General features: G+C 47.8%; 1 protein-coding gene across 2 annotated transcripts in view; it reads right to left on the reverse strand.

Annotated features, from left to right (window-relative positions):
- Positions 1–12,796, reverse strand: part of OTUD7A (OTU deubiquitinase 7A) — a 91,099-nt gene that overhangs the window by 38,055 nt on the left and 40,248 nt on the right. For both annotated transcript variants that reach the window (XM_045560412.1, XM_045560413.1), the window contains one exon: positions 9,433–9,651. In XM_045560412.1, the coding sequence (XP_045416368.1) occupies positions 9,433–9,651 (219 nt within the window). The remainder of the gene's footprint in view (positions 1–9,432; positions 9,652–12,796) is intronic.

Genomic DNA, 12,796 nt, shown 5'->3' on the forward strand with positions numbered 1-12,796 from the left:
TTTAGGCTTTGGTGACACCAGGAGAGTGGTGCCTATCCTTCATAAGGGACAGAATCAGGGACTCTCTGTTGCTGCCCGGGATGACGCTGTATGAGGATATGTTGCCTGATACAGCTAACACCTACACTGAACCCCTAAATGATCTAGCAAATTTAACAAATATGATACAATTAACATATATAAAACACTATACTTGAGGACAGAATTCAAATTTTCTTCAAATGCCCGTGGACTATTTATAAAACTTAATTATATGCTGGGTCATAAAGCAAGTCTTGACAACTCTGAAATGCCTGAAATCATTCAGTGTATGTTCTTTGACCACAGAAAAATTAAGCTAGGGGGGAAAAAAAAGCCATAGAAAGATCCCCATTTTTGTACATTAAACAATGTACTTCTAAATAACTTATGAGTCAAAGAAAATCATTACAATAGAAATTGGAAAATGATTTAACTTGAATGATAAAGAAGAATAACATCAAAAATGGTAAGATCTAGCTATAGAATTGCATAGAGAAAACAAATGGCTTTCTAGCATTATATCACACTACTGAAGAAGATATAATAATATAAACTTCATCGTATAAAGCCAGAAGAATAGCATATCTAATCCAAAGAAGAAGATGGTAGGAACAAATAAAGGTAAGAGCAGAGATTAATGAGAGAGGAAATAAATGTACAATGAAAAAGCCAACAGAGGCCAAAACAGGTTCTTTAAGCAGATTATTACAATTTATAAGTGACAACAGTTTTGACTGAATTTAGACTGTGACCTGTTACATGAAGTCAGGTGTGGACTTTTCCACTTAGGGAATCATGTCAACACTTAAAAAGTTTCAGATTTTGGAGCATTGTGAATTCTGGATTTTCAGACTAGGGATACTCGACCTGTAAAACTAAGGTCATGTTGTTCCAAGGACAGACGAACCAACAGAACAGAAGCATCTGGAATCAGACCCACACACACAGTCACCAGCTTTATCTTGAAGGTTATACTACAGTGTAATAGAGAAAGGATGGTTTTAATAAACGGTACCAGTTTCGGTTGATAAATATATGGGGAAACGGACTTTCATCACATACCACACCATATATAAAAATCATTTTTAGGTGGATTGTAGATTTAAATGTGACAGGCAGGAGAGTATCTTCAGGACCTTGGGGTAGGCAAAAATTTCTTAACCTGACATAGAAGCTCTCAAAGTAAAGCGGAAAAGATCGTAACTTTAGTTACAATCTTCTGTTCATTAAAGTTTATCAGTGAGAGAGTAAAAATGCAACCAGTAGAGTGAGTGAAGATATATTGCACATATATTGCCGACAAAGGCCCCAGACCCAGAATATATAAGGAATTCCCACAAATCAATCAAAAAGGCAAACTTAAAAAGGGGCAAAAGATCTGAAAAGGCACCCAACAAAAGAAGATATCTAAATGGCCAGAAATATGAAAAAGTACCCAGTTTTATTAGTCATCAGAAAATAAAAATTAAAACCACTATGTGACTATCACTACATTTCTAACACAATGACTAAAATGAAACGACAAAAAATACAGAGCAACTCTTTTTTATTTTTTTTTGAGACAGGGTCATGCTGTATTGCCCAGGCTGGAGTGTGGTGGCACTAACGTAGCTCACTGCAACCTCAACCTCCCAGGCTCAAGCCATCCTCCTGCCTCAGCCACCCGAATAGCTGGGACTACAGGAAATGCCTGGCTAATCTTTTATTTATCTTTGTAGAGATGGGGTCTCACTACGTTGCCCAGGCTGGTCTTAAACTCCTACCCTCAAGTTATCTTCCCACTTTGCCCTCCCATGGGATTACAAGCGTGAGCCACCATACCCAGCCTAGAGCAACTCCTGATAGCGAAAGAGCAAACTGGTACATCCACTTTGGAAAACTACTTGGAAAACTGTTATAAAGTTGAATATATGCAAATCCTATGATCCAGCAATATCAGTCCTAAGTATAGTAGGCCCTCCGTATCCATGGGTTCCAAATCTATGGATTCAAATAACTGCTATAGAAGTTATTCAGAAAAAAAAAAAAATCCACAAAGTTCCAAAAAGCAAAACTTGAATTTGCTGTGTGCCAAGTAATACGTTGAATCCACAAGAATGAAGTGATGTGTAGGCATTGTACTGGCATGACAAGTAATCTAGAGATGACTTAAAGTATATAGGAAGAGGTGCGTAGGTTATATGCAAATTCTGTGCCATTTTATAGAAGGGCCTGGAGCATCTGAACATTTTGGCACCCTGGGGGGGATGTCTTAGAACCAATCTCCCATGGATACTGAGGGATCACTGTATATATCTTCAGAAATATATTCATGTGCTCACCAAAAACATGTACAGGAATGTTCACAGCAGCACTATTTATAGTCATCAAAAATTGGCAACAGTTCATATGTTATGGATTGAATGTGTCCCCAACTCATATATTGAAACCTTAACCTCCACCTTGGGAGGTGGAGCTCTACAGAAGTAACTAAGATGAGATGAAGCCATTGGGTGGAGCCCTGATCTAATAGGATTGATCAGTGGTCATGTAATAGACACCAGAGAGCTCCCACTATCACACTGTCCCCCACCCCGGCCCGCAGTGAAGGAAGACAGCTTCTCCTGGGAGCTGCAGAGATCGCTGTGGCCTGGCTGGTGAGAACGTGTACAGGCGGGAGAGGGCAGAGAGGGAGGCTGCAGCCTGCCGGAGCAGCTGGGTGGATGGACGGTGAGGCTTAGTGGTTTGACGTAAGCCGCCTTCCAGAAGCCAAGACTCCTACCCAGGCGAGAGCATTCCTGGGGCTGTAGGTCAGGCAGGACCACCCTGGAAAGATGACCCAGCCATGCCAGCACTTTCCAGCCTCTGGGGAACCGAGAAGGGCCTAGTGCTATTCTAACGTCTCCAGCTCGACCCAGAACGGGGTGCCCAAGGTGAAGGCGTTTCTCACACAAGGAGTGCAACTGGGAAGGCTTGAAAAGTTTCACGGTTCCACGTTCCTATTCCTGGCTTTGACAGGGTGGTCATTCACATCTCCCCAGGAAATAACTTCACTAAACAACAGGAAAAGACATGGGAACCGGCGTCGTGAATGTTTTAAAAACTTAAATGCCTGCAAAGAAGAAAATTGCAGGTGAACACCATCAAGGGAGGCTGGTGATTTCCTGCGTGAGGAGCTATTAGTCACTTATTCTGACTTTTCCAAAGCAACAGGCCTCTGATTCACACATGATAATGGGACCAATTAACTTGAGCTTTGTAACAGATGGTTACCACACAGTTTAAAATAACATGTCATTTTGCTCATCATTCCCCAAGACACTTCAATGAAAGAAAACCAAAACGTGACAATTCTCTATGAGAAAGATGAGTGAATTCTTGCCCTAAATGTGACCCTGTGATTCCTTGTAACATCACTGGAGTGCACCCACACAGCCAGGGCCATCCGAGCCCCCTGTCCCGGTGTTGCTGTGCCTTTCACGTGCTTCTGTGAAAGTTCTCTTCATGGCCCTCGATGCTTTGAGCTGGGTCTGTGTCCTTCTCTCCTTGGAGCTCCTCTGAGGCAGGGATTCTGTGTTCCTCATCTTGGTTGTCGCTGATACTAATGACAGTGTTTGGCACATAATAGGTGCTCAGTCAATGCTTACTGACTGAATCAACAATTATAATGATTGAGAAAAAGACTTACTATTTGATCAAAATACATACCTTTATAGCAAAAATTTAAAAAAATCACTCTATGAAAATAAAATAAGAAATCAGGAGAGGAAGCCATTTGTTCACTGTTTAGTATGTACCCAGCCCCGTGTAAACATAACTTCGGTTAATCTTCACAGCAGCCCTACGAGGCAGCTGGTTCATCACTACAGCACAGCTGAGAATCTGACGCCCCTCAGGGTGACTGGACAGTGACCACCACGCTGTGTCCACTAGGCGGCTAAAATGTGACCCCTGGACGAATTGCAGCAGCCTGTGGTGAACTGTAAGGGGAAGGAAAAGAGGGAGGGAAGCCCCTTCCTGACCCTCCTCTGCATCAAGCACAGCACAGCACAGTGGCCTGTCCCTGGCTTCCCTGAGAACCTCGGCCTCAGCGGTCAAATCTGGCAGTCAATGCCTAGTGCACAGGTTCCTGGACTTACTGGCATGTTTGGCCACTGATTACTCCTCCGTGAAGCACCTTCCCTGGGCTTCGGGGCTGCTACCTACCCCTGGTTCTCCCACTCCCCAGGCCACTCTTTCTCCATCTCCTCTGCTGGATCTGTCTGTTCCTGAGCCCTCAGTGCCGCAGGGCCCCAGCTCGACTCCTTGGACTGCTTCTCTGTTCTGTCTGAGCCCCAGACTGGCGCATCCAACTGGGGCTCACCACTGCCTGGAACCGTGGGGTTGGGGGCATGGCGGGAGGGTCCTAGGAGCAGCTCATCCCATCCCATGGGTCTCTCCACACCACTGACTCCCACGGCCAGATCTCTCCCCAGCGCCAGACGCACGTGCTCATCTGGACAGCCCCTTTACAAGTCTCCCGAGAATCTCGGCTCTGCCTGACAGTACTGGCCTCTTCGCCACCCCACCCCGCGCTCCTCCAGGTGTCTGCCTCTCCCCAGGCACCATCATCTGCCCACGTTACCGGCATCATTCTCAGGCCATGCCGGACTCTTCTCTGTCTGCCGCAGCCCCTGTGCTCCATCAGCAAGGCCTGTGGGCTGCACATCCTACCCTACAGTTAACCTGGAGGTGGCAGGAGGGCTCCCAGGCCCCTGGCTACCATTCTCCTGCCCTCGCTCCACTGGCTCATGTGACACCAGCTTCCTTAAACGTGCTAAGCCTTTGATGCCAGGCTCCCTCTGCCAGGAATGCCTGGGCCCTGTCATCTCCATCACTCCCTCCGTCCCTGCCCCCAGAGCCATCCCCAAGAGGATGCCTTGGCCCCTCCCATCTGCTTGAGTTTCATACCTTGCAGCTTAACCTCTCTGCAGCAGCCTCCTGCCTCACCCCATCTTTACGGTCTACATGTTTATTGGCTTTTCTTCCCCAGGGGAGCTTAGTCTCCACGACGGCAGGGATCTCATCTGCTTGGTGCGTGGAGGTAGCACCAGACCTGGATGGGGCATTTAGTAGGGGCACAGCACAGGCTCACACCGGTGAATCTGTCTCTGTTTGGCAGCTGTCATGCTTCTCTGACTTTCAGATGGAAGAAAGCAAGCCTCCCCGTCGGGGGCCAAGTGACGCGGCCAAGCTCTCCCAGCCTATCCAGGATGGGAGCCAGGGTCGGGCTGCTCCAAACCCTGCAAGCCTCCTCCACATCTCACAGCTTCTCTGGCAGATTCGCCCCAGTGCAATTATCCTCTTGGAAACAAGACTCAACACCACAACTCAAAGGTGTCCCTAAGTATGACAACTGTACTTCAGTCTCCCACGTATGTAGTAACTACCAAGTCACACAAAAATGCCTCTGGCCTTGCACCCCGCACCTGCTGAAGTCCCACACACATCTCACCCACGTGGTGGGGAGCTTCCGAACCAGGCACTGGATGTTACTTCCCAAACCCAGAGACCCTCGCCTCTGTCCTCTGTCCTCTGTCTTCTCACGTGTGAATGTAGCAGGGTCACCCCCTGGAGAAATCAATGGTTTCTTGTGTCCTCAGTGGCAGGCTAGTCACTAGAGAATGAAAGGTGTTTCCCCTCCCCTCTCAGGAGGTCAGCTGGTTTTAGGTCCTGAAGACTGGGCCCTTCTGTTGCCCCGAGACCGCCATGGGTTGGGAGCGGGTTCTACCCTTCAAGATTTTAAGGTGTGGGGAAAACTAGTCTCCCCATCTGTGGGTTCTGTGGGAGTTCAAGACCGGTGCCCCACTGACATGGAGGCCTTGCAAATAGAGGGGCTGCCCATGTGCCTCAGGAGGCCGGGAAGACACCCTGAATGCCCACACCAAGCAGGGCCCCAAGAGAGTGCAGTCGAGCCCCCAGGATGGACCGCCAGACCATCAGCAGTGCTGAGTAAAGGCCACTGTTTGCCATTTTCTGAACCACATGAGCCTGGGTTCATGCACAGTCCCAAGGGAAAGGGAAGTCCCCCACTGATGTCCTGTGACGGAGATGACATTTCCTGCCAGTCACAGCTAGAAATGTCCCTGAAACAAGTGGATATTTTTTCACTATTTATATTTTTTTGACATCTGTATTTCAATCTCCTGTGTATGAGTAAATAATATGCATATAAATAGTTTATTCATAACCATTCTGAGCACTAAACTATTAAAAAGAGGAATTTACACTTTGCACCCAGCAATCCCAGCAGCTTCCTCAGACTGTGGTTTAGTGGTAGAGATCCATCTGCCCCCAGGTGGCAGCAGCCTGGCGGGGCTGGAGGGCAAGGGGCTGCCAGCACTTCCCGAGGGCCAGACTCCTCACCCAGGTGGAGTGGGGACTTTGGGGGTCCCCACCAGAATCTGAGCACAGGAAGGGCCTGAGAGATCAGCTGGCCTAAGCCCCTGCTTGAGAGCTCAGGAAAAGAGAATTTCTGCAAAGGCAGGTGGACAGTGGCTACAGTCGAGTCCCTGCTCCCCCAGCACAGAGACCGCCTCGCTCCGCTAGGGAATGAACACACAGCAGTCTATGCACATGCGTTACTTCTCAGTGTGCAGGAAGTAGGAGACAGGTCGACTCCTAGGACTCCTGCCTGAGGCAGAGCCCGGAGTTTTAGGCGCTAAGTGCCTTGAGTGCCTTTGATTGCTCCCTGAAGGCAGGGGCCAGCCGGGTTCCCCAAGGCCTCCCAGGAGCACAGACCAGGTGGACCAAGCTCCCTCCCCACCTGGGTTGGGGCCTGATCACTAGGATCTGCTGCCGGCTCTTTCCAGCGTGACATAAACAATGAGCTGTTTGTGAATTAACATCTTAACTCAGTTAGCTTGGGTTTTTAAAAGGTGTTTCTCAAGACGGATGGTTGAAATCAAATAGCAGCCTTTTAAAATGTAGTCTGGAAAGTAGAATGTAAGTGATAAAAATGAACATGTGAGATATGGAAAAAAAATAACAGAAAAGGCATTCAAAAGAAGTAAAGGCTTTTGCTAAGCAGGGAAGGAGAAGGCCAACGTGATGGACTCTACCTACGCCCCTGAGCAGGACTCTGGGCTCCACATGAGGCAGAGCACTCGGGCACCTGCAGCAGCCACCTGTGCTGTCAGCAGTCGTCAGTGCTGAACTGCACGGAGGTCTGAGCTGCCCACTGTAGCATTCAACAGAGAGCCACTCACAAAATTTGTTTCTTTCTTAACCCATGCTAATTTCCCCTCCTCTATGAATACTGAGTATTTTGTTGAAAAATATCTTATGGGAATTAGTCATATAGAAGCATCTTTAAAACAGCCAGCCCCCATGGTGAGTGATTTAGAGCACGGCTAATCCAGATGGATTTTTTGTTGTTGTTGTTGTTCTGTTTGTTGATCCATCAAAGATGTTAAGGTAAGACAGAGAGAGGCCGTGGGTGCCAGTCGCTGGGCTGCTTTTGATGGCTGTGCAGCAGTTGACATGACAATTTGAGATCCAGTCATCGGGATTGCAGAGCCGGTTCGAAAACCACACACACTGTTGATGAGGCTTCCCTGAGTCCTGTGTCTGGGACTTGATTGCAAGCCTGCCCCACACAAATAAGCCCCCAATAATCACCACCCCATCCTTTGTCTAAATGCATCTGTGCTTCCCTCTTGAATGTGGTGAATAAGGACAGCCCTTGGACTATTCTGTCAAGTCATAGGATGAAACCAAGCACACACAGAAGCTCTGACACGTCGACTATCTAGATGTTTCCCATTTGCCCTGCAGATGTCCTATCTACCCTTCTCCATGCTGCTCGGTGCCCAGAGGGTGACCTGCATGGACCACAGCAATAAGCTCTCCGCAACCTGCCCTTCTGCCAGCAAGAGGCACTGGTCAGAGCCTGGATGGTGGAGGAAGAATGTGGTCAGAGAATTTATTTCTCTAGCATCTTCTCTCTCCTAAAAGCCACTCTTCCTGCCAGTGGCTGTCCCCATGCGGCTACTTTCATTTTTTGTCTCTTTGCCAGGCCCAACGGTAGCATTGACCCTGCTGGGGCTACTCCCAGGAACAGCACTGTCCTTTGCTGGTGTCCTTAAATGCTGCCCGCTCATGGGCAAACAGCCCCACCTCATTAGTTTTGATGTGCCTCCTTTCCTTTCCTTCCAAGATCCTGCCTGATCACTCACCAATGTCAGGATCATGCCAGCCTACAGATCCTTCTCTTTTGCCTTCTTTGAAACTTTCAAATGTGCTTGACAATTTTTACTGGGTCTTGGCTGAGAGCTAAGTCCACTCTCTAACAGTGCGTTGCTGGCTGCAGCCCTAAACCGAATCCTCTCACGGCTGGTGCTCAGGCAGAGGCTTCCCTGTCTGCTCTTCTGGGGTGTTACACCTGGGAGCATCTCCACGGGCCAGGCCTTCAGGAGTGGTGGCTCCACTCCGTGGCAGACGGAAGAGCTGGCTGACGGCTGGGTCAGAATGGAAAGGCCTGTCTCCCAGCCCCAGTGGGATTAGGGGCTCCCCCTGGTTGAGGACATGCTCTGTGTGCACTCTCAGCCCATGCAAGCAGGTGCAGCCCCCACTGGGAAGAGAGTCATAGAGTCTTCCATATGTGTGTCTGAGAAGCCCCCAAATATGTGATTTTGCAATATTTATAATGCAGATGATTATAAGTGAAATAGGTATTTCTTATGAAGAACCTAAATCTGTTTTAGATGTTTGTTTTGGACTAATTATTTTCTCCTTAGGAACTCCAAAGATGAGAAGTTTGGCTTGCTCCTTGAAACTCTTTCTCATTGCATTAGGGTGGTGAGGGAACATTAAGAAGGAAGGAGACTGAATTCAGGCTTTGTGCTCCCTCAACCCGGAGGCTAGCAAGGCTGGCCAGCAGGAACTAACAGCTACGGAAGGCACATGTCACATAGTAGTCAAAAAGCTCCACTGGGTCAGCTGTCTTCTTACCCTTGCAGATGGGGACACTGAGGCTCAGGGAGGTTACATGACTTGCCCATGTCCACAGGAAGTGACAGAGGTCTCCTATTTTCTCTAAAGCCCGCAGTCTTTCTTACCTTTTGTACGACACCCATGGAAGAGTTGGGTGGGGACGGAGAGAAGAAAGGCAAGGAAGCATAGAGTTCGCTGAAGAGAAGGACTGGGATTTAGGAACAAGGGAAAAACCCAAGACATTTCAGCACCACCCAGTCATTAGCCCTTACATCCAGCCCATGCTGGGCTATAGCACAGTCTTTAGAACAGGAGGTTTGTTGCAAGCATCTAGAATTCTACCTGAAAACTTCCAGGGTCTGAGAACACGTGTCTTTCTCTTGCTGGTTGAGTAAGTTATGCCAGCTCACTTATTCACAGAGACCAAAGAGCGCGAGCCTGCTGTCAGGAGCCACTCACCTGCCTGCTCCAAAGCTACCATCGTTGCCTGCTCGATCAAGTCCCGTTCGATGAAGCTCCTGAAGTCCTCGCTGTACACGCTCAGATCTGGCAACTGGAATGTGTAGATTGGCATCTCCAGGGGGAACTGCTCGTTGTTGCATTCACTCGCCACGTGGGACCGGGCAAGGGAGACGATGGCTGAGCTGGCATGGGAGATCCCCCGGGAAAGTCGCTTTTCTGTAGGGGAAGAATGAAGGACAGCCACAGGGACTGAGTGGTGTAGGTATGGCTATGTGTCTGCACATGAACGCACATGCACACACATATGTACACAATACACACAGATACACACACACCACACACATACACATACACATGTACACACACGAACACACCACTCACATACCATGTGTACATATGGCCCACACAACCATGCACACTACAATCACACACATGTGCATACACACATGCATATGCTTACATATACATGTGTACATGCATGTACACCATACACACAGATACATGTGCATGTGCAAACTGCATATATGCATATACCTGAACATGTACATATAAACGCTATGCACATAAATGCACACACACATACATAAAAGTATACATAGGTACAGATACTTGCATACACTAGACACATATACACTACAACCCAGTTTAGATATATATAGTACACAGCATACACATACATGCATGAAGACACACACATATACACATGTACCCACATATACTACATGATACACTATACATGTGAACACATCCATACACACATGTTGATGTATACACACTACACACTATACAACACATACATGCATACATATAGATATTCTAATACACACTAATACATGCATATGCTGCACACACATACAGGTGCACACACATGTACACATGCATACACACTACACACATATAGGCCTGTACACATCCACATGCGCACACACGTACACATGCACACCCATATCCTTCCGCACCAGCTGCTCCATGCTGGAAGACTTTCCTATCCTGCAGGCCATCCTGCTGCTGGACTAACATCACCACCACCTGGTGTGTGGCACTGACGTGAGTCACTAAATGACTTGGAACCAGGTGAGCTGCTAGCCCACTGCACAAGCACACACCAGCAATGCCAAGGAGCCCCAGGTGTGCTTTTGGGTCTTAAGTTATCTCTAACTCAGTTCTGCAGAGATGTCCTCTTCTGGCACTAAATAGCACCAGGGAGATGGCTCTTTGTCTTTGCGCATTTACATATTTAACACGAGCAGCAGTCTATTCAGTGTTCTCCAGTGTGGCTCAGACTTTAAGACAGGTTATTTTTCCTAAAGTTACTGTGATAAGCACATCCCACATGAGCCTCCCCAGGACACACATATTAAGTCATTTAATGCAGTTCTCTCCGACTGGATCTCTCTTGTCACAGCATTCTCAAAAATCATGGTCTACTCTGGTCTTATTCTTCTGGAGCTTTCCAACCCAGGAATGAGAAACGCAGTGCAGAAATTCTCTAAAGTACGATATGTTAGGAAGCTGATCGCCTAAAAAAGTGGATGTGTTTGTTCCCTTGAGGCTGTAACAGCATGCTTATTTTCTTAAGCCCTGTGTTTAATGGCTAACATTTAACATAATGCAAGAATTCTTAAATATGCAATGTTAGGAATAGGTTTTGCCTTTTTACAGTCAGTGTATGCAGTAACGGAGAATTCTCTCAGCGAGGCAGTAGTTCTCACTCATTTTGCTCAGGAACGCATGGCCACTGGCGTTTGAATATGGATATTGTCTAAACCCTGTGGCAAATTCCTAAGCATGTTCACGGAGGTCCCAAGGACCCCCACTTCATTTCAGATCCACCCGCTCACTGGTGAGGTCTGCACTCCTGCCATGCTGCTCTGAGGCACAGCGCTGACCGGCAGGGCTCGGCCACACGGAGACCCCAGCCGGCACCTTCGCCTAGAACAGGACTTTCCTGCTTCCCCACCTGCAAGAACACTGGGCAGACACGGCATTCATGTAATCTTGTGAGACTAACAAGCAGAGTATTCTGATCCTGCGGCAAGTTGGTTTTAAACCCAAAGGTAATTCTCGGAAGCCTCGTGTATTTGCCCATTAAAATGAATGGGAAGTCACAGAGACAGACCATATTGCAAAATGGATGATTTTGATTCACCTTCAGTTTCATTCCGAGGCCAACAGGATTAGGTTCTTTTGTATTTTGAGGAGAGGCAAAGACAGAAGTCAAACCACACAGGCCGTTAGGAAGAAGACGGACGGAGCACGCGTGACCCAGCTTGTCTGTCATCAGGAGCCGGCTCCGTCACTTCCTGCGCTGGTTCAAGTCCTCAGAGCAGCAGCAAAGGAGACCCCACGTCTCTGCCTCTTGCACGCCATGCTGAGGTCCCACATCTTGATGCAAACTACCCTTTTGTGTCTGGGAAAGAAGGAACTGCCCGTCCTTGGGGACCCCATGGAGACGGCCATGAGGCATTGGAGAACTGAGGGGCCGCGGCACCAGCAACCCGGTGGTCAGACAACCACAGGCTGCTCTCAGGGCATGCGCCGGCCAGAGTCACCCACACTTGCTCTGGGCTCATCAGTCAGCACCTATTTGCCAACTAATGAGATGCTACCGGGGCCTTAAAACATTGCGATTCATAGTACAATGGGATGCTATTAAGCAGTTCCAAAATCATTAAATGTTTGGAGTCTGAAGGAAAAAGGCATTTTTGGAACTAAAAATAGATTGTGTTGAAGATCAGATAATGGAACTAAGTGCTCCTACTTCCAACATTTCCTCCCTACCACCTCCATGGCTGCACATGTGTAATCTCACACACACACACTTACTTTCACACACAGACTCATACTCACACAGATATATACATACACAGACTGAGTCTTTAAACATGAACTTGCTGATCCTTCTTTTGGATGTATAAGTGAAATGTTTTACAGGAATTACCATGATCAAAGTTATTCCCCAGAGAAACAAGAGATATTTTTTAAAAAAAGAACTTTGTGGGAGAATGTACAGAATTTCCAGACCACTGACAAAGTCAACTCAAACATTGATGGTTTAGGCCAGGAAGGTGTACTAGATATATTTTCTTATTTTCTGTATTTTTGATGCTCTGGGGACCCGGGGCCTCCCTGACCGGGGAGAGGCTGCCCCTCCCAGGGCTAACCAGTTCTTAGTGATAGCAGAGACTTGCCCAGGAGCCTGCTTCTCATGTGCAAACCAGCCAGTCCAGGGCGGGATTCTGAACCACCTCCTCTACCTGCAGGAGGCAACATTCCTTTGCCCCAGTCACCCCAGGCCAGGCACCAGACAATTAGAGACTGCACCTAGGCCCCACAGCCTGCTAAAATTATTCAAACTAGC

Source organism: Lemur catta, chromosome 9 (genome assembly GCF_020740605.2).
Source record: "Lemur catta isolate mLemCat1 chromosome 9, mLemCat1.pri, whole genome shotgun sequence".
Taxonomy (NCBI): Eukaryota; Metazoa; Chordata; class Mammalia; order Primates; family Lemuridae; genus Lemur; species Lemur catta.